The sequence below is a fragment of the Dichomitus squalens genome (genome assembly GCF_000275845.1).
Source record: "Dichomitus squalens LYAD-421 SS1 unplaced genomic scaffold DICSQscaffold_77, whole genome shotgun sequence".
NCBI lineage: Eukaryota > Fungi > Basidiomycota > Agaricomycetes > Polyporales > Polyporaceae > Dichomitus > Dichomitus squalens.
The window spans coordinates 86,995-106,931 of NW_006766959.1; the positions used below are offsets into that span (position 1 = coordinate 86,995).

At 55.5% G+C, this 19,937-nt stretch overlaps 8 protein-coding genes and 1 non-coding gene across 9 annotated transcripts in view; 5 read left to right on the forward strand and 4 right to left on the reverse strand.

Annotated features, from left to right (window-relative positions):
* Positions 1-38: 38 nt before the first annotated feature.
* On the forward strand, positions 39-2,476 carry DICSQDRAFT_183850 (uncharacterized protein; the record flags this gene model as incomplete). Its single annotated transcript, XM_007370828.1, has 9 exons — positions 39-109; positions 175-233; positions 283-389; positions 452-1,067; positions 1,262-1,332; positions 1,390-1,403; positions 1,461-1,910; positions 1,966-2,059; positions 2,113-2,476. The coding sequence occupies 9 exons, from the start codon at positions 39-41 to the stop codon at positions 2,137-2,139; spliced, it is 1,509 nt and encodes a 502-aa protein (XP_007370890.1). The 3' UTR covers positions 2,140-2,476.
* Positions 2,477-2,740: 264 nt separating this feature from the next.
* DICSQDRAFT_163903 (D-lactaldehyde dehydrogenase) lies at positions 2,741-4,920 on the reverse strand. Its single transcript, XM_007370829.1, has 7 exons — positions 4,370-4,920; positions 4,164-4,312; positions 3,936-4,141; positions 3,807-3,877; positions 3,532-3,736; positions 3,450-3,473; positions 2,741-3,370 (listed from the first exon to the last, which is right to left on the reverse strand). Exons 1-7 carry the CDS (start codon positions 4,583-4,585, stop codon positions 3,168-3,170), a joined length of 1,074 nt encoding a protein of 357 aa, XP_007370891.1. The 5' UTR covers positions 4,586-4,920; the 3' UTR covers positions 2,741-3,167.
* Positions 4,921-5,141: 221 nt separating this feature from the next.
* Positions 5,142-5,213, forward strand: DICSQDRAFT_t197. Its single transcript has one exon. It is a non-coding gene; the product is annotated as a tRNA-Glu (tRNA).
* A 116-nt stretch (positions 5,214-5,329) lies between these two features.
* Positions 5,330-7,827, forward strand: DICSQDRAFT_93706 (uncharacterized protein). Its single transcript, XM_007370830.1, has 7 exons — positions 5,330-5,553; positions 5,609-6,785; positions 6,845-6,882; positions 6,943-6,950; positions 7,004-7,249; positions 7,322-7,451; positions 7,523-7,827. Exons 1-7 carry the CDS (start codon positions 5,334-5,336, stop codon positions 7,549-7,551), a joined length of 1,848 nt encoding a protein of 615 aa, XP_007370892.1. The 5' UTR covers positions 5,330-5,333; the 3' UTR covers positions 7,552-7,827.
* A 616-nt stretch (positions 7,828-8,443) lies between these two features.
* Positions 8,444-10,372, reverse strand: DICSQDRAFT_113156 (FAD/NAD(P)-binding domain-containing protein). Its single transcript, XM_007370831.1, has 4 exons — positions 9,597-10,372; positions 9,419-9,537; positions 9,215-9,344; positions 8,444-9,092 (listed from the first exon to the last, which is right to left on the reverse strand). The coding sequence occupies exons 1-4, from the start codon at positions 10,359-10,361 to the stop codon at positions 8,640-8,642; spliced, it is 1,467 nt and encodes a 488-aa protein (XP_007370893.1). The 5' UTR covers positions 10,362-10,372; the 3' UTR covers positions 8,444-8,639.
* A 1,381-nt stretch (positions 10,373-11,753) lies between these two features.
* DICSQDRAFT_113160 (LamB/YcsF family protein) lies at positions 11,754-13,321 on the reverse strand (the record flags this gene model as incomplete). The annotated part of the gene is made up of 9 exons (XM_007370832.1): positions 11,754-11,914; positions 11,978-12,122; positions 12,195-12,246; positions 12,339-12,498; positions 12,553-12,633; positions 12,699-12,819; positions 12,872-12,936; positions 12,992-13,012; positions 13,280-13,321. 9 exons carry the CDS (start codon positions 13,319-13,321, stop codon positions 11,846-11,848), a joined length of 756 nt encoding a protein of 251 aa, XP_007370894.1. The 3' UTR covers positions 11,754-11,845.
* A 1,446-nt stretch (positions 13,322-14,767) lies between these two features.
* On the reverse strand, positions 14,768-15,759 carry DICSQDRAFT_141303 (uncharacterized protein). Its single transcript, XM_007370833.1, has 3 exons — positions 15,525-15,759; positions 15,168-15,471; positions 14,768-15,109 (listed from the first exon to the last, which is right to left on the reverse strand). Exon 2 carries the CDS (start codon positions 15,453-15,455, stop codon positions 15,297-15,299), a length of 159 nt encoding a protein of 52 aa, XP_007370895.1. The 5' UTR covers positions 15,456-15,471; positions 15,525-15,759; the 3' UTR covers positions 14,768-15,109; positions 15,168-15,296.
* A 1,055-nt stretch (positions 15,760-16,814) lies between these two features.
* On the forward strand, positions 16,815-17,303 carry DICSQDRAFT_174964 (uncharacterized protein; the record flags this gene model as incomplete). The annotated part of the gene is made up of 3 exons (XM_007370834.1): positions 16,815-16,910; positions 16,967-17,153; positions 17,206-17,303. The coding sequence occupies 3 exons, from the start codon at positions 16,815-16,817 to the stop codon at positions 17,301-17,303; spliced, it is 381 nt and encodes a 126-aa protein (XP_007370896.1).
* A 2,172-nt stretch (positions 17,304-19,475) lies between these two features.
* Positions 19,476-19,937, forward strand: part of DICSQDRAFT_93713 (uncharacterized protein) — a 3,161-nt gene continuing 2,699 nt past the window's right edge. Inside the window, exon 1 of the mRNA XM_007370835.1 lies at positions 19,476-19,700. Within this exon, the coding sequence (XP_007370897.1) occupies positions 19,567-19,700 (134 nt within the window). The 5' untranslated portion in view covers positions 19,476-19,566. The remainder of the gene's footprint in view (positions 19,701-19,937) is intronic.

The window sequence follows — 19,937 nt, forward strand, 5'->3', positions numbered from 1 at the left end:
TATCGCAGTCCGGTACGCACAGCAGCCGTCTCCGCGCCATGACCATCTCTTTGCGACGTCCATCTAGCAACCAACTAGCCGTCTTACAAGCTCGCTCGGAGAATCCCCCGTGAGTTTGAACACGGTCACGCAGAATGGGTGTCATCTGTTTACTCACGGCGCCGTACTCTGTAGATCTATTGCGCAAGGTCTGAAGGCCCCGGACGCCTCCGACGGCCCTCCAGACGTCCGATGTTAGTATCAGACCCCTGCCGCCATGTCTCGTTCTGACCATGCCTATAGCCACCTTCAAGAAATTGGTTATGGAATCCGTGACCCCCACAGAATCCCTGGTGCCGGATGAGCCCCCTGGCCTTGATTGTGTGCGCGACCAGGCTACCTTCCCCAACGTACGACGGTCCCCACATCCAGACGTTTTCGTAACTGATGCATGCTAACAAACCTTCCCCAGGTGAAATTTTTTACGCAGCGAGAATGGAACGAATACAAGCGCAACAACGGGAAGTCAACACGCATCGGCGAGGAAATTATCCGAGGCAGGAAGAAGTCAGCCCAGGGCGAGAACCACACCGCCCTGTACATCGAGCACATTGATGGCACGCCTGCGGATGGTGACTACATCAACGATGCCCGCAAGTTTGCGCGCCAGTTGATAAGCCTCGCGATCTCGACTAACTATACCTTGCCCAAGAAATGGCGTGAGGCTGATGTCTGGTTTCAGGAGCTCTTCTACTCGGCCCTTCGCAAGCGATTCCCTCTTTTCCAGTTATGTCACAACAACGCCAAGGGCAATCTCTTCATGACGCACACGTACTACGAGACTGTCACACGCAAATGGGAGAACATCCGTCCCCCCGGCGTTACTCTCAACGATGCCAAGTATACCCTGCCCAACCTGTCCGACAACGAAGAATCACCGGACGACGCCCACGACGGCCCGGACGACAATCGTCCTCGGCCACCCTCACCCCGCCCTTCGTCCAAGCGCCCGGCCGACGCAGTTATCGCCTCGCAAAAACCCCCCCAGCGTGCTCGGGTGCGGGCGCAAGATCCCCAAGGAGACCCTTGTACGTACACTTTCCATTGGAAAGCAGGCCGGTGATATACTTCGGGGGCATTGGACTATAGCACGACGTGTCCCATCGTAGAGGTATCGTGATCCGAGTAACACCGTTTGCGATGGGACACGATGTGCCACAGGTCGATGCCTCCGGTGACACGCGTTCAGCCACTGACTATACCCCGTCCCATTGGCGTCCAGCGAGCCCACGACCTGACAAGGGCAAGCAACGTGCGGGCCAGCAACGCGCGGGCCCAAGCCTCCTATCTCTGGTAAAAAAAAACTCCACTATCTATTGCCTTGCAATCATCTCACTCCTGGTACCGTAGATATCGACGTCAATGTTCGTCTTGTAGTGTAATGATCGCGTTCGCCTGCTCACAATCATTTGCCCACCCAGGACTCCTTTGCAACCCAGCCCGCGCGTTCCCGAATGTCTCACCGCCCCATCAGCAGCAGGCCTTGCCCCCGGGCAATCCCTTGACCTCACAGCCCCCCCAGTGTCTCTGCCATCTGCCTCGCCGTCATCGCTCACCCTCGTACCTTCAGACAACCATCCCTCCTCATCTCACGTTGACCATCCCGCCTTGCCCATACCACAGACCCCATCGCAGCCCCCCGCTTCACCCTCCCTCGTGCTGCGCCCGCCCGCTGACGTTTCGGAGGCTCCTCCGGTGTCATCCGACGTCCCGGTCTCCGTCGGCGACAGTGTCGCCGACGTCGCTTCCGAGAGCGTGGCTGCAACATCGTCGCACGTCCCTCCCACTCAAAATTTGCCCGCATCCAAAAAACCTCGTCCTCCTCGCAAGGCCCCGCAGTGGCCTCCGCCATCAGAGTTGCGTGGGACCAAGTACGTACCTCACCCGCTGTTGACCGCATCTGACTTTCGATCGATCTATCATCAGGTGGGCATACGCAAGGCACTGGTACAAAGAGAATGCCGGCACCGAGGCCGAATTCGAAAAGCACTACAAGGCCATGAGTCCCACAGATCGCAAGGTGTGTTCGCCTGATTGATTTCTACCCATATCTGATTAGAAACCCCCACACAGAAGGCAGCCCGCGATTGCCAACAATGATCTTCGCCACGCCGTTGTCAGGTGCACGACTGCACATCTGCATGCCAAACCATCCCATCGTCTCGCTCTCGACTCTCGTTCCCCGACGCTTCGACGTGAACACCTCCGCTCCTTCCCCGCCTCGTCTCCACGTCGTCCCCCGGTCTGGCTATCCGCGTCCGACAGCTCACGAGCTCCGGTTCAAGTTCGTGATGCATACCCGCCTGTGAGGTAGCCCCGCCACGACAAATGTGGCACGCCTACCTAGGGAAAGTGGAGCGGGAGCCGCCTGTGAGGTACTGAACCCAAGTGCGCCCTATCATAACCGGGGGTATACAGCTCTTTCCGAACGCGTCTGATTGGACCTGTATCGTACTGTGTATCATTACGACTCTATACGACTGAATACATCCATTGCACGAGTATCAACCAATAGCGTGTTTCGGATAGAACCAGCCCTAGACGAATCAGCCCACAACATGCCCGAGCGAACCCGGTTGCTAACGGCCGCAGTCATCCTAATTCGACAGGGGTAGTTCTCTATCGGAGGCGTTGCGCGACCTCATACCGCTCAATCCGAAAAAAGTCGGGAATAGTCTAAATTTCGGAGAGGGCCGTTTTTCCCGACTGCGCACGGGGCAAATCGACTGATATCGACCGAAACCATGTCGATTCTCACTGGGGCTTACGTCTTAGACGGCCTTAAAGCCATCTTAAGCGCCTTAATGCCCTTAAAGGCGATTTTAAGGGGCATTAAGTGATTCCCAGGTTGACTGATGCTTGCAAAGTGAACTGGACTTCAAGGATTGAGTATCCCTAGTGGTTCTCCCAGCAGACCATTCTCATGAGATTCTATCGGTGTGAATTCCCACTCGCTAGACTCAAGACTGCGGCGGCGAGAGCAAAGCTAACGGATACTAAGTCCACCGATAGGACAAAATAGACGCTTCAACCGTCAAGGCCATCATTGGTCGCCGCTACTCTCAGAGATCGCAATGATGGATGGCATAGATTTCCCCGCGAGAGGCTAGAGTAAGTACGCTCAAACTTCACTCGTACTTTGCCAGCCAGCCCCGTGCGCGGTAGTCGTCAAGGACATCCCTGAGCGTTTCCGGCATCTTTCTGTAGGAGATCCCGAGCATCCGCTTCGCCTTCTCGCCGTGGCAGATGCGAGGCGGGGAAACGCTATTCGCCCTTGCTGGATCGCCTTTGTCGAGGTTTGGGAAGTAGTTCAGATCTCGGGCTGTGTTCACTATCGCAGACGAAGGTGATGCAGGTGGGCAGCTCGGCATGAGCGAATCACGCTCAATGAGACGGAAGATGCCACTCACACCGGTCTTGCCAAGTATGCCATTCTGCATAGTAGCAGGTGTTAACAGAGCGATAAGGGTGACAGGACCGACATACACTTACCAGATGCCAGGATGAAGCGTTGGCCACCCGCCTCCTCAATCTCCAATGCCTTCAGGTGCGCCTCTGCGACATTGCGCACGTCGACGAAATTGTGCCCAAGTCGTCCGGCGAGGGGTGTGTACATGGGGTTGCCGGTGAAAACTTCATAGAATAATTTTGGCGTCGTCGCCAGAGTAGCCGGAGAAGACGGGTCGTCCAGTGTCGGCTAAACGGAGAATACAGCTATGTCAACCACCAAAACGGCTGCGAGGCTTATGCATGCTTGCGCCGAAGACCCATCCCGGATTGGTAACAGAGATGTCCCACGAGACACGCTCCTTGTTCTCCTCATAAAATTTCCAGGCGGCTGCACATTTGTCTAGTTTACGATGTGGTGTGGTGGCCCGCGCATGGTCGCGACATACCTCTTTCGGCGAGCACTCCACTGGCAGTGTATTCGAAGTTGACGTTGCGACCCTTCTCCTCGACCTCTTTCACAGCGTAGTCGGCCCAATCCTCTTCTGTGTAAGTCCTGCCACTGTCAGTCCCTATGGCAGCCTTGATGGAAGACGTGATGACAACGCGCTTAACAGCATCTCTGAAAGGTATCGTAAGCGCAGTCGCGAGCGGTCTGAACGATGGATGAGTCTCACGCATGGGTGATAGCACTATTCAACAATCCTTCCGTACCGGAGACAGCAGGACCGATGGTCGTTTGAGGATCTGGTCCGGGCATACCCATTGGCGAAGCGGTGTGTACGATTCCCACAATCCCTCTTACAGCTTCGTCGAATGCGTGCTCCTGAATGGGAAAGGCAGATTAGTTTACCTCCTCCACTTTATCTGGTAGCATACGTACAGCGGTGATGTCTGGGACAACAATGTACTCGACATTCTGTGCCTGCTCAGGAATCTTGGCGGTAATTGTCTTCAGCAAATTTTCGCCCTTATCAGCCGAACGCACTGCGGCCCGTACGGAGTACCCTCGCTGGAGGAGTAGGCGAATGACCCATAGCCCGATGAAGCCATTAGCACCTGTGATGAGGATCTTTCCGGGAACTGAGATTGCAGGCATTGCGATATGGGTACTGGCTGACAGTCGTCGTGATGGGAGGAGATTTCGAGAGCAGACAGGTAGCTGTGAATGAATGGATACCTATCGGGGGCTGAGATGGTGCTTGGCTACTATATAAGCTGCGACGGCATGGCACATGGCAGGGGACCTGGACCGCGACTCGTTCCAGGCAAGAAGTGAACAACCTTGTTTCTTCGTAACGCTCGTAATTTTAGTCATCTGAAAATGTACAGCTCACGATCGGCGGGCCATGGCTGGCATGACAAGAGCCCGAATGCCGTTGTGTGTGCGTATCGGATTGACGAAGTAGACTGTTTGCTGTTCTGGTACGTCGCATGCTCCTCATGGGATGGTCAGCTCACCGGGCTTCTGCGGATATACCATCGATAGAAATCTTCTGGCGACGATGTCGCAGCCACTTACCTTGCAGTGATCGGCTGTTGTGGATTGAATAGTGTTCATTTGGGGCTGGTTGATTATGGCGAGAGCCTGTGAGATGGAGTCAGCCCATGTCGGTGTGTTGTCTTATGGATGTCACTTAATCATATGTTTTGTATCCGATATGGTGTAGTGGCTAACATTATCGCCTCTCACGCGATAGCCCGGGGTTCGATTCCCCGTGTCGGAAACTTTTGGCACGTTGTCTCCGAGCGCCTTCTCGGTTCCGGAGTTCTTGACTCGGCACGTACTGCGCCTAAGTTCTCTCAAGCACCGAGTCTGTTCTCAACGGCATAGACTGATGAGCACAATGCCAGCACGGTGCCACTTGTTCTCGTTACCTGCTGAGCTACTCGAGAATGTTCTCATTCGTTGCAGTGCAGATGGCCACCCACTGTCAGTCGCGGCAGTCGCGCAGACTTGCCGGCAATTCCGAACCCTCGTGTACCATGCAGCAGACCGTCATTTGTGGCGCGCATTGTTTCTAACAACTTTTGACGACCCAAGGCTGCTTGCACACCTTAAATCAGGTAATATGGGGTACACCACGTTCTTGACTCATCCGCATACTGAAAGACATCCTAGAGATTTATTGGCAACGCGATTTCACGGAGAGGATCTGGGCTGCACGCGTCATCCAGCGCAGTGCTCGTACGCTCACTGTCTCTACCAAGAAGCGTGCTCTTCGTTCCACCAGCGCTATGATGTATCCCATCGATGGATTCCTCGAGGAGACCGGGAACCCGGATAAGCATGCCCGCGTACTAAACGCCCTTCTCACCGTTATGAGAACGGCGTGTCCATCCGCTCCACACCAAATACGACCCATTTCGGCCGAACCTACTGCTGGGCAGCCTCCAGTTCCAGGATTGACGCGAGCACACGCCCGAACACCAGTCTACCCACCTCCTGTCCCCTCTCAAGCGTCCTCCCTCAACATTGCCTGGCTCAAGGACACCCTCTCGCGAGGCCTCCCTTTTTCCATCACCCAGATCATCTCTTACGACACTCTCGCAGTTGAATGGTACACCATGCCCGAAGGCCAGGCCCTGTGCCAGCTTACCGCCTATCTCGACTTCCTCCCCATCCCTCTTGTTGACCCAGATATAGATGACGCGACGCCGAGCACGTCTTCCCGTCAACGCAAACCACGCAAGTCCCCAGTGCGCAGGAAGGGTCTTAAGACAGCAGAGATGATCGACATGAGCGAGGAGGCACAAAGAGCACGGGCGCGCGAACATGCCCGGCCGCACGCGTTCGACATGGGCTATCTCTCGAGGAGGCGACATTGGGGCCCTTACCTCGCTGTTCGGCGACAGCGTGGTGGGCCTTCTGAGCCGGTCATGAGCGACGTCGAAGCCGACTTGGATGAAGACACAGATACGGACTATGATGCGGACTACGTCCCTCCCGACGACGCGAGCACGTCCTCCGCCACCCCCGAGCCGGCGGCGGCGCCTGCGATTAGCGCACTGCCAAGTCCGGAGGAGTTGCGTCCGGACTGGACGTGGCTTGCCGCTGCGCGCATCGTCGCTCAGTGCAAGCTCCGCCAGCACGTGAATGCCGAGGATATCGCGAAGCTCGAGAACTGGAACAACCTCAGGGAGGGCGCGTGGATACCCGAGCCGCAGCAGCCGAGTGTGGAAGCGGATGGTACGAGTGAGGAGAATCCATTGCAGGCGGAAGCAACTCAATCTAAGGAGCCCGACGAAGAGTGGAAGCGGTACGAACGGGACTGGGCTGGCGCGGAGGGGGTCTGGAGGTCGGTGTAGCTTCTATACTTCTCCTGAGACTCACCTAACGGCGCTGCCTGATTTGTAGACGTCTCGTGTGCTGGTTGGATTATGACGACCTCTTATGTACGTGCTGTCGTCTCTTCGTCATGTCATCCTGAGCCGCTCATTATCCTGCGCCTGCAGATCATAATGTCAGCGCTACCACCCTCTTCGTCCGACGGCATGCTGATTACCCCAGATACAGTCCTACGGTGCCTTCCTCGACGCAGACCTCGACGAAGCCTGGATCATTGTCCCCATGTCGCTTCGAATCACCGGCTACTCCGCGCCATCGCTTCCGCACCTCTATCCCGACCGGCCGACGATCCATGTTGAAGGCGAGATGGGCGGCGCGGGGTGGGTAGGGAGCGTGGACGTTGGTGACAACGATATCCGCCGAGCGTACGGCACGGTCAGCATGCTCCCCGATGGGGAAGTGCGTTGGTCAATTGTACGTAGCGACTCTCACTCTATGCGGGCTTCGTGTGACGGCAGTGGCTAAACGTTTAAGCAAATCCCACAGACGTCCAGCGCGCCAGGGTCGAATGAGGACGAATGGGCATCCGAGGCCGTGCAGTTGGGCGGCGTCGGATCGGCGATGGGTGCGCTTGGGATGTGGACGGGGGCGTTCCACGAGGACGGAGACCCTCTAGGTGCGTCAGTGCTCGGAGAACTGTGTTCATGCTTGCTAACTGGTCCTACTGTTTCGGACGACTGTTTACAGGTGTATTGTGGCAGTGGCGCGTTGAGTGATCAATCGTCAGGCTCGATCGCCCCCTTTCGCCCGTCCGTTACAGCCCCATCTCCACTCTGACAGAGAAAAGAAATCATCGAACCATATTTCAAGTTGACTCCCGCTCCGCTCCTTAGCGTTCGTCACGACATTAGCTCCGCGCTCAGCCGTTCAGGCTACGTGCTCACGATGTCCGACGGGTTGCTTCTCCGTCGTCCATTACCGTCGAATAGGCATAAGAACCTTGCATTATCGTTTGATACGAACCAAAGCTTCACCACTTCACTTAAACCTCCCTTGCGCCAGCTCGTCAAACCCGTTTTAGTTCAGCCGCTGTATGTCCGGCTTTGCGGTGGTTGCCGCTTCGTGGGTCCGGCACTCGGTCTGGACCTACGAACCTTACTCTGAGTTCAGGATGTTGTTCGATGTCGTCTTCTCTTCTCCCTCCTGCTCGGGATAAAGAACATGGTGGGTCCGGCTTGCTCTTGGCCGGGCCTTCCAAGCCAGTCATTGCGAATAGATCACTCCGGGTGCCAATCCGGCTACCCTGCAGCCTATCATTCCCCTGATCCATCAGGACTATCTCTGCTTCTACAGTCTCACGATGACCATTAGAGCCGCGCATGGTGGAGATTGTGCGTACGGTTGCCCCGTGTCTGATGTTGCGAACCCCGCATTACTCATGTACACTCGGGCCGCCAGTGCTCAACTGTTCCTCCTGTATGCAGTATACGTAAGACGTCCAGTCCTATATCGCACTGCCCATGTTACCCCATTCGTATAGGGAAAAACCGTTCAGCCAGGGTTAAATGGCTGAGCCTGCAGTGAGAAGGCCTGTAGGAGGTCCCAAGTCATGAGTTGAATCATTCGGACGACCCGCAGTACCGTGCGATCCTAATTTGCATTGAACATCCATATTCCAATTCATCGTCCCTGAATACCTTGTCGTAAGGAACGGCCAAGATATAAATTAATACCATATACTCCTACAGTCTATTCCAGTCTCGTGAGTAGCAACGCGGCCGCGGTACGGGAAATCGAGTGAAGAAAGAGTGGAAGGCAGTATGAGGGGGGCAAGCACTGAGGCGAATAGAACAGCAATCAATACTCACAAACGCGACAGCTGCACACGGGAGCCGCCAGCACCAGCCAACGCCTCCTGCAGCTTCCCGTCGCCGCCCTCCCGGTACCACGCCTCCGCAGCCTCGTCCGCGTCGTACGCAAACTGCGCCATGCTCTTCTTCTCGTCCGCCCACTGGTTCGCGCTGCCCTCGAGCGCGTCCGCGGGCTTCGCCGCGCCCTCGCGCAAGCGCCGCAGCTCGATCTCCGTCGCCTTGCGCATGTCCGCGTCGCGACGCTCCTGCTCCGGACCGTCGGGGAGGTGGAAGATCTTCTGGTTCAGGCGCGACTGGTTCTGCGTCTCTGCTGTGCGCGGGAGGCGCAGGTCTTGGTACGCCTGGAGGAGGGCGCTGAGCTGAGAGGGGTGCTCGAGGCGCGAGAGGAGGTTGCCGAGCACGGCGGCGTCCTCGATCGCCATCGCGGCGCCTTGCGCGCGGTACGGCTGGAAAGAGGAGCCAGAGCAGTAGGGGTAAGTAGAGGTGGAACGAGAATGAGAGCGGGCAGGTGGGCGCAGTGTAGCTCGTTAATGCGGATTTAAGGCGAGTGAGATTTGATCGGACGTACCAGCATCGGATGACAGGCGTCACCGAGTAGGACGACGCGGAAGGACGGATGAATCCATGTCTTCAACGGCTTGCGATCCATTAGTCGCCATTTGAGCGTGGACTGCACGAAGCTAAGGATTTTGCGAATCCTGCCAACCGTCCAGCAACCCAGTTGAAGTCAGTTAAGGTCATAAACGAGATGATAATGCTGCGGCGAGCGTACCGGGGCTCATAATCTGCGAATTCGGCACGCATCTTATCGGCGCTGCCCTCGGCGGTCCACGACTCCACAGATCCGTCGTCCGGATGTATCAGGACGACGTTGTACTCTTTCTTCCCTCTCTGTAGCCGAAATTCAGCGACTATTATTGCCGACGTGGGAAAGATAATCATCAACGTACGATATTATATGCCATGATGTGTCGCTGGGGACCCATCCAGCCCGTCATCTCCGGAACTTCGATGAGCTCCTTCAGCTCCGGGTCGTTCAGCAGAAGGTGTGAGGGCACAATCGCGCGGTAAACAGCGTCTCCCGTCGGGTCAGCAGGGTTGGTATGCCCGAGAACTACCTGCTGGATCGTACTCTTTATACCGTCCGCCCCAAGGACCAGGTCTCCATGAACGACTTCGCCAGAAGCGAGCGTAAGCGACGGCGCGTCCGGGTCAACGCTCACGACGGTAGACTGGAGGCGAAGCGTCATGAAGGGCGCGGCGAGGTCGAACAGGAGCTTGTGCAGGTCCGCGCGGTGGACGTGGTAGTATGGCGCACCGTACTTCTCCTCCATGTTCGTCCAACTCGTGTAGCCCACGCGCTCGCCCGTGTTGTACCGTCTGAGCACGATCGCATCTGGGCGTACGCCTACAGCTTCGAGCGCTGCTCCCGCACCCCAGCGTTGAAGCAACCGTGAGACGTTCGGGGTCACCTGGATGCCGGCGCCGACTTCACCGATGGCGGGGGCGGACTCGAAGAGCGTTATCTTGTGTCCTGCCTTCCCGAGACAGTGCGCAGCGGCGAGCCCGCCCATGCCGCATCCGACGACGAGGATATGCAGTTTGTGGGGAGCCTTCCGGCCACTATAGAGGGTGGTGTGCACGGAAGCACCTTCGGCGCTGGCGGCGAAGTGAGCAGCGGCGGGGGTAGGGCGTTGGGATTCCTGTTGGGCCATGTCGAGGCGAGGTATTGGGGGCTGACATAGAGTTGGACGCGAGTGCGGGGTAGAAATAGAGTGCTATGGATAAACTGTTTGACCGGGCTGGTATAGTATGCCCTGCGCGAGCGTCAGTGGGTCATCCAGAGTGGTCAGACGAGAAGCCGCGCGCACCATGATTCTCCTGCGGACAGGAGCTGCGTTGGTCTAAATCGAGGTCAGAGTTCCCCCTTCGTGCGCCCTTGTCCGTTCCCAGCCTCGCTGCCTGCCGCCGGGAATGCATCAGCCCCGTAAGGCAACGCCTCCACTCACGTGTCAGTCGGGGATCCACTAGCGGCACCGGACCAAAGCAGGAACGTCTCATGGTCCGAAGCAGGCGGCATTGCAGATTCTCCATCAGGGGGGGAAAGCCCGGAGCAGAGAAAGGAAGACCGACCGTCGTCGTCGAGGATGTGGAAGAGGGAGGCTGCCGCTCAGTAACTTGAGCGATTGCAGATCGGCGATCTCGCTATAGCGGACAATGCCGAAGACTTCATTGAACTCGCAAAGGTCTCCCCGCGAGACAGTCTGTGAGTAAACTTCCTAACATGACATACGCTCATATAGTTCTCGGTGCAGAGGGGAGGAGTACGAGGGTTAGTGTAAGAAAAGGTCGTCAGCCCCGCGAACACACGTTTGACTTGTAAGAATTAGTGGGTATTGCGGTTGGCGAGTCGTTCTTCGGATTTACTAACGAATGGGCATCGTCTGGCCATACTCCCGGCGGTTAAGCAAGTATATACCTAGAGCTGACATGCTGATGACACATGTTGGCGAGTTGTTTTGAAGATTGACTGTTCACCATTACGATTGTCCCTCGTGATCGAAACGCGGATGATCGGAATTATTTGGGGGCACGCTCACCAAATAGGAGACAGGACCACTTGCCTGTGTTGATCATGACAGTCACATGTTCCTCTGCGATATCTTCGCCTGGCGTCAATTGCATGTCGGCGCGCAATGCCGAAGACAATGTGTGTGTCTCCATACGAGGCTACAGCAACTAAGAGTAGCTCAGCCGAAGCTGCTTCACACATCTACTTGAGCCGTCCCGGTGAGACAGACATCGACGGCAACTAGTACTATCCGCGAGTCGAACTCAGATTGCCCAACCTCAGTAGCAATCAATTGTGGAACTGGCACATCCACAACGGATAGGGCCATGCACGCTGACGACCACTGAAGGCAAGTCGTATCATTTTCTCATCGCTATTGCCATAATGACCTCGCTCTATACGGTACTGTGTGGTCGTGATGACCTGAACGACAACGACCGGAGGAGGGAACAATCGGGCGTCTACTATGCCTAATCGGGAGGATCCGCCCCGCTGAAATGTCGCGCCGTTGCAAAGATGCAATGGCGAATAAGTGGTCTTATACGCTGTTGCTCGAGCCCTTGCCGTCGTTGTTTCAGCATAGTGTCTCAGTGGTGGTTGACATGCATAATCAACTAAACATCGAGGTTAGACCCCCCACTGGGCGTTATTCTGGTCTACCAATGCCTTCACCGCCTGGGCAATCTCTACAGCACCCTGGAAACAGTGGGGTAAGTGCGAATTCCGCTTTAGTGGATAGTATCGTCAACGGGTACTCACAGGAGTATCAGAGTGACAACAGATCGATATCTCTTTGACGTCCTCGGGAAGCGGCACAAATCCGCCGATGGTCGTGATCCTGTTCTCTCCGAGTAATGTGTTTACCCTATCTTTGACAACACTCAGAGGCACAGGGTCGTGCTTCCTATACAGAAGGCCACAGCGCGCATTAGCAGGGATGGGAAGCGGAAGGAGGATCTAGGGGACCAGAACTCACTTTGTGATCATCAACTTGCCCTCGGGACTGTAGCTCAAGTCCGCGAACCATTCTGTTATCAACATCCGAGGCGCGGCGGTCGGGAATGAGAAGGTCAGACACTACCGAAGCCCACGGGAGGGGATAGAGCGCGGAACGACGGACCTGCGATGAACGGCACGCTCAACTCCCGCGCGGCGGTTTGGTGGCACGTTCCCGCGAGACCCATGAACGGCACGTCGTACAGCTTCGCGACTCCGACGACAGCGCGGGCCAGAGCGAGGTCTCGAGCACTCATCCCATACACGGCGCCATGCGGCTTGATCTATTTGGGAGGGCCGTGAGTATGAGCGGGTGCTTCTCGCGGTATTCGGCGCACATGATTGAGCTTCATGCCATGAAGCTTGAGAAAGCCGGTCAGTGCGCCGACCTGATAGACGAAACAAGACGCGAGTTCGTCCTGCGAGGAATGGAGACCATTAATTCCTATCGGCATGCAGTAAAGAGTGGGAGAAGCTAACGCACAGGCTCCATAGCCATCTCGCGTCGACCCCAGCCTTGTCTGTCGGGCAAGGAGGGATGCGCGCCAACGAGGACGGTGTTAGCCTTCGCCAGGAGCACCGTCTCGTTCATGATTGAGAAATCCCTTTTCCCCGCAAGTGTGAGCTGCTGCACGAAATGAATATGATAAGACATACGAGGCATGGAATCCACACGCAACGTTTGCCAAATGGATTGTCCTCATCAATCCTTCATCGTCGCCCTTTGGAAACGGAGTGAGCACCTATGCAACATATGAGTTACACGTGAGGACATACTATTTTGTATAGGGCATATCCCTGTCGGGCATTACTGTCAGTTTTGCATAAATTCCCAACCTCGTGAAGTGCAAAGAGACGGTCCTCGTGTATCGGAAGGAAGACCCTAAGCGCCTATCCGCTGCGGCTGACGCAAGCGTACGAGCGAAAGGCGCCCATGGACGACTTGGACTGAATCATCATCCTCACCAGGATGATATCTTTCTAATAGTTCTCTCCCTCCTCTCTGGATAACCACTATGATACCAGAAGAAATGACCAATAGAAAATGTCGTCAAACCTACTCACCTCTCCCATGTCGCAATTCACTGTAGCGCGAAGACCCGGCATTCTGTCAAATTGAGGTACACCTCGAGGTAAGTGGTAGTAGGAGGCTGACAGTGCTCCCCCTAGACTTATCGCTGTGCAGGAGTCTTATCCTCGTGTGACTTTGACCTCGAGATAGGCGGGTATACTAATAGAACCGACGTCATATCATCGCAGTCACGGGGCAGACGAGGAATCGACTCGTTCCCTCGCTATCGCTGCAGATGTATCTCGCTCACAGCACAAGTGCTTACGTTTGCTGCTACTTTATACTGTACATATAATCTGTGGCATACGGCCTGATCACTACAGAATGATGGGCTGCACCTATCGTGTTTCAGATGAGTATGGACCAGTACAAGTTTGCCTCGTATCTCATCAACATCGCTGTTTCGAAGCTCGAGCACAAGGCTATGATCATGTCCGTTCACAACCGACTCTTCCTCCCATTCTGGATAGCAAGCAAGACTTGCTGTACCCTCCGCCATTCCGCATACGGCCATCGAGAGTCTGCCTCTTCGGTGGGGATGAAGCTCGCGTCTGAGAAGTCCAGGTCAGGGAACAGGCGGTCGAGAAGAGCGCCTGCCTTGATGTGTCCGTGGCCCTTCCCCGCTTTGAGATTCCCGAGGGACAAGTGCAGCAAGGGATGATCCATGAGGGGAATATCGCGGAAAGGTGTATGCGGGTCAATGGATACGCAGGGAATTCTGAGCCACACAAGGGCGGGCGTGCGCGTTGCAAAATCGACGAGCGATTGGATGGTCGGGAGAGTAAAGGGTAGCTCAGCCTCCTCGTACCATGACAAGTCCTCCACATCCCACAAGTCAAGAGTAAAGCGCCGGAGATGCGGCCATGCATCAACAAAGGCGCGGATGTCCGCATCGGAGAGTGGTACCTCCCGGCTCAACAGAAGCTCGACCTCTTCGAGGGCTTGTAACGTGAGGATGGGAGCAAGGAAGCGAACAGCATGTCCGTCACCGTAGCCCCCAGGCATGTCGTGTGGTGACCCATCGAGGCGGAAGGTTCGCAGAGGGGAGTCGTGCTTCCTGAAGTGGGAGATGATGCCGTCAAGGTGATGGTAGGAGAAATCATGTGAGGAGTTCCATCCGAAATCAACGCCATGACTCTGATCTAGCGCGATGCTACCTTGGGGTGGAAAGCCAAGATAATCCCGGCCGCGTCTTCGAGACCATCGAGACTTACGAGGCGGAGCTCCTGGAGCCCGCTGAATGCATTTGGTCCAAGACGGAAAGCCGACTGGCTTCCGTCGATGGAGAATTTGCCTGGTGAGCAGGTAAGGTGTACCAGGCAAGGGAACGTGGCTAGTCCGGAACCCTGCCTGACCGACTGGTGATTTGCCCTGCAGCTCGAGGTGTCGCAAATGCTGGAAACGAGCCATGATTTCGAACGACTCTGTAGCAGATGCCGTGGGCAAGTCGCAATACTCTTCAAATATAAGGGTGGTAACATGAGGCGACTCGCATCCTCTAAGAAGTTGAGGATCGTATAGCGGAATTCGTCCTGCGTCGTACCCCGCTGGCTATGCACGGGAAACCACGGACTGATTTCCATGACGCGAAGAGATGGGCTGACGAGTATTAACGCTATACCGACATCCTCTGGCTGAAAGCTAAGTGTCTCGATGCGCTGGATATTTGGAAGCAGAGGCTTCCTCACGAGGAGCTGGCGTACAAACGTCCATGTCGACATAGCGATGTCACTTCCTGAGAAGCGACGGAGTTCGCGGATGCGTCGTGAGTAGTGGTCAAGGAGTGGTGTCACGTTCCCGATATTCGGAAGCCCAATCAGCACCTGGACAGAAAAGAGGGCAATGAGGCGTTGAGCGTGATCCAATCAATTGACAGCTTACGGCTGGTTCACCCTTGGGGGCTACAAGCAAGCTCAACAACGGTACCAAACTGCTCATAACCTCCCACAAGATGTTCAGTGCGGGATGGGAAAAGGCTCTACACGTGCGCGCACATCGCGCAAGGGTGCGCTACATATCGAGACGGGTTATCGGCATGTCCGAATCCATGACTTCAAGCGACCGCGGCTGAGGGCGGTGCACGGGCCACGGTCGTAGTTGTTGGAAGACGGAATCAAGGATCTCAGTGCGCTCCAAGATGCGATTGATGGCAGAGTCGGCCATGACCATGTATACAAGACGATCACTGCGATATGAGTCAAGATTGGCAGCAGAGCAGGATACCGAGAGCTTCTTCACCTGTATGCAGATTCCGCGGAATCTTTAGCGAGATGAATGAGATTCACTGCAGCAAACACAGAGCGCTTGGCAGTAGCTAAGGATAGTAAGAAAAGAATAGTGAGAATATATATCTGTATGCTCGCCCAAGACACCCAGGCATCAGACTCGAACGATTTGAAAATGACGGTCTAATGTTGGATCATCGGATCTCGCAGGAGTTGCGTTGTCCATGCTATCCAGATATCATCCGTATCATAGCCCTTGGCCGAGTAGTCAGAGGACATCGGCAACTAGAAATCGCCATTTGGGCTGCCATGATCGGCTTTCACAACAGCTGTCAGGTCACTCGATTGACCAGCGAGGTTATTGCATCGTTAGTGCAGAGAGATGGCAAGATCCAATGTTTCTGGGAGATCCGGATGGATAGTACTCGCCAACCAGAGAGCCGGAGAAGATCCGATGCCTTGCCAATCGCAGGGATTGTGACACAATGACCTCGGAATGATTGCTCACATTCAAAGTAGGCCCAGAAGGGAGATACTCGATTCTCTAGCGCTTGATTGTTATCGTCACGATATTCCTTGGAGAGGGTGTTAGGAAGACCAGGCAGCTGCTGAGATCTGAGACCTGAGGTAGATGATGGAAGACGGGAGGTCAGAGGACTCGGAGTGGTGCTCAGCGCTGCGTGGCACTGCCTCGTTGAATCTAAGCGCCAATGCCACGTTCTGGCTCGAACTTACCGTCGAGTCTCTCACCAGTACTTGTCAAGTCGCCTGCATAAGGTCTGTCGCCATCCAAACCCACTTTGCTACTCGCTGTAATTCTCTCAGGGTGCACGAGCTGGCTCCTTACGTGGTCTCATCCTCGCTATTTCTACTGACGTCGGACGACGATTGAGGTGCCACTCGGGATCCAGATTGTTGGTGTCGCGGCACTGAAAGAGTCGCGGGGGCGTTGAATTCTTTTAAGCACGAGGATGGCCGAACAGATCAACGTTGATTTACCCGAGACTGGTTTCGCGCGGAAATCTTTGTCCGGAATGTGCTGATCCACTAGCTGAATGGATTCACTCAGCACCGGGGGCGGCACCAGGACCGAAAGTGGAACCAAATCGGCGGGCCCTGTGGCCTATGGGAGAAACGTCCCTGTGCCCAAGGACCACTTGGCACAGTCTACACGTAAGGCTCTGTTCTGCAGACAACTACAGTGCTAAGTAATGAGCGAGCGGCGATCAGAATGTGCTCAACGTGGATGAGAAGCAGAAGCCTACCGCAGCACCACGCCGGGCAGGCTCGCGCGCTTCTCCAGATGCCTTGTCTATATATCATCCCTCTACTCTCGGACTCGCCCCCACACTTGCCCTTCCAGCTTGTCGTATTCTCGCCCTTCCTCCTACAACTAAAGGTATGTATCGTTATACACTGCACCCACGGAACGCAGGCACTGATGACTGCCTCAAGCTACTTGGTTTCATCATGTTGATCTTCTCCCCACTCGCCCCACTCGCCCCACTCGCCGCGCTCGCCCCACTCGCCCCACTCGCCCCACTCGCCCCACTCGCCCCACTCGCCCCACTCGCCCCACTCGCCCCACTCGCAGCTGGTGCTTTGAGCTGCTTTGGATTCACTGCCTCGGGTGTTGCGGCAGGTACGTTGTGACGATCTTCTGCGCTTGCTCCAGTGTCTCACTCGTGGGGCAGGTTCTGCTGCGGCCGCGGTCCAGAGCAGAGTATATGGAGCGTTCACCACTGGAGTCTTCTCCTGGTTCCAGTCCTGGGGTGCCACGCTCGGCGCGTAACGGCAGCAGCAGCAGCAGCACTCTGGGCCTGAGTAGTTTGGGATCGGACGGAGAAGAACGTCTCTACATGAGTTTGTTATTGCGCGTAGTCGACAATCCATATTCAGCGTTGAACGTTGAACGTGGAACGTTGATGTTTTGGTCTTCGGGTTTGGATGTGCACATGTATATAAATTTAAATCTTTTGCCGGTCCAGACATGACACCGAATCCCGCATCAATTCGGTCGGATGTCGTACCGCACCCTAGTTGGGGGAGCAGGAAAAGTGATTCGTTCGCCGCACTATGAGGCACATCGAGCATCAACCATAAGCAATACACATTACGTTCGCTCCTCTGTGGGTAAGTACACGGATGCTTGATATCCCGAGAAAACCTCCGCTAGATGCCTAGGGTGTGGAACTTGAAATAAATCGCCACGTCGCCAACAAGGCGAAGCTGGGTTTGAAGGTCAGAGGAAACAGTACGGCGACTGGAGCGGAACTGGTGGAAGGATATGGACATTGGTGCTGCGCGTTCTCGTATGTGGTGCCGCATAGATGGTCCTCTGCCGTGCGTTCAGCTGAAGTGGAACAGACTGTAACGACTAGCTGAAAATGGAACGTGCGGGAATTGCACCAATGTAACGACTAGCTGAAAATGGAACGTGCGGGAATTGCACCACGCACAACCGTTGGACTACCCGTCCCACTTTCCCAGCCCGTTACAGCCACTAAGCACCGTTACCTCGGGTGACTAAGCCGGGTACTGCCGTACTTCTCTGTGACGGTGCGTCATCTGTGACGCCACCGTTACACAGACCCGACATGGGGTAGAGAAGTAAAGCGGCGGAGGACACCGCCAAGGCTGTCGAGTCTGAGCCCAACGGCTACGGCTCTGCACTAGGCGAGGGTGGCGAGGGAGTGTGTCCGGTGGGTACGTGTGGCTGCCGTTATTGTGTAAAAGGACTCAGACTCTACGAAGCGTGCTCGCGGAGAGCAGAGGGTGCCTGGGTTTGCGGGCGGCGGAAGGCTTCTGCAAGTGATCGCACAGAAACAGGCCGGGAGGCGCGCATCGCATATACCCAGTCAAACACTCTTGGTATGGATGCCCTGGGCCCGTATTCTTATTCTCGATGGAGAGTCGTCACTAACCCGTTCTCATCAGATTCCGCGACTATCTGAGTGGACGTCGGGTGGGCAGTGAAGTTGTGCACTGATGCCCAACAGCGATTGTGCACCGACGCCCAACAGCGATACTGCACTTGTCCATCCCCGCGAGCCTCGAGCAGCTCACCTCCCAGGGAGATTGTCGTTGTATCCTGAAAAGGGTATGCGATACATTGAGCGAGCGTGTGCGCAGATTCGGAGATTCAAGAGCAAAGCGCACCCCGGTCTGGTATGAGCTCATCGCGTGGCACATGTACCACACTCGTCCTCGTTCGTGGGGATTCTCTTCAAATTTTGTGGTCCAGGGGGGTCACATCAGTGACAGGGACATACTTATCATATGCGATCATCATCACTCATTCCAGTCGCTTTGCGCTCGTGTACCGACCGGGTCTCTTGCCCAGACTAAACCGCCAAACATAGCAGGGGAGGGGCGCAGCTTCCGGGAGTCTATTTCTGGAGCCTTCTCAGCCACTGCATTGTCTGCGCGCAAAGCAGCGAGGGAAAGGGACAACGAGTGGGAGTGCGGCGGGTGATATTCCGATTGCGACAGAGGATGCGGGATGTGAACGGGGGGAGGTTTACTTCAGGAAGCGGAGGCGTGCGCTTAGAGCAGTGGGAACAAGGCAATAGTCGGCACCGAGAAAGGAGACAAACACAGAGTAGTACTTGCTGAGGAAATGACAGCTATCGAATGTCAGAGTCGCGGTCCAAGTCGGGGATGTAGAGGCCTAAGGTGAAGAGACGGGTGTCGAGCACAGTGATCCTTGGGGGCGTTTGATGTGTCACGGGTGATGTTAGGGATAGGCTCAGTATCAGAAAAAGTAAGTAGGGGACAGAGGTACTGGTCTAGCTGTAGAACAAAAGCTAAGCTGTGAGACGGCGAGTAGCGAAGACCGCAACGGGCAAGTTACATGGCAGAGCGATGATTGGCTGAGAGACTTCCGGTGAGCGCCTGCTCTATTAATGGCGAACGTGCACCATCTGGCTCGCCCTTGTGATTAATCACCCACTTCCTGGCAGCACAGGCTGCCGTGATATGAACAGGGACCTCCGAAATATCAGCAATTCCAATCCTGACCTCCACGCTCGATTTTCCCCTCACACTCAGAGCTCATGCCCTCACCCCAAGCTTACAGTCGCCCTGTACGGAAACTTGTTCTCGGCATCGATGTTGGCACCACGTATTCAAGCATGGCATACGCTCTGCTTGACCCTGGCGAGGTGCCCAAGATCCATGGTGTTACGCGGTACGTCTGCTTCCCGAGCATATCTGGGCGGTCTTGATGTGGGAGAGGACAGCTTTCTGGGGCAAGAGAATGCTGCAGGAGACTCGAAAATTCCCTCCATCTTATGTTACCGCCAAGATGGCTCAGTACATTCTGTCGGTGCCGAAGCAGCTCTCCCTGGCTTGGATTTAGATGCTGAAGACCAGGACCTCGTGCTCGTAGAACGGTCCGTGTCCTTGTTGTCGAGTCATGTCCAAC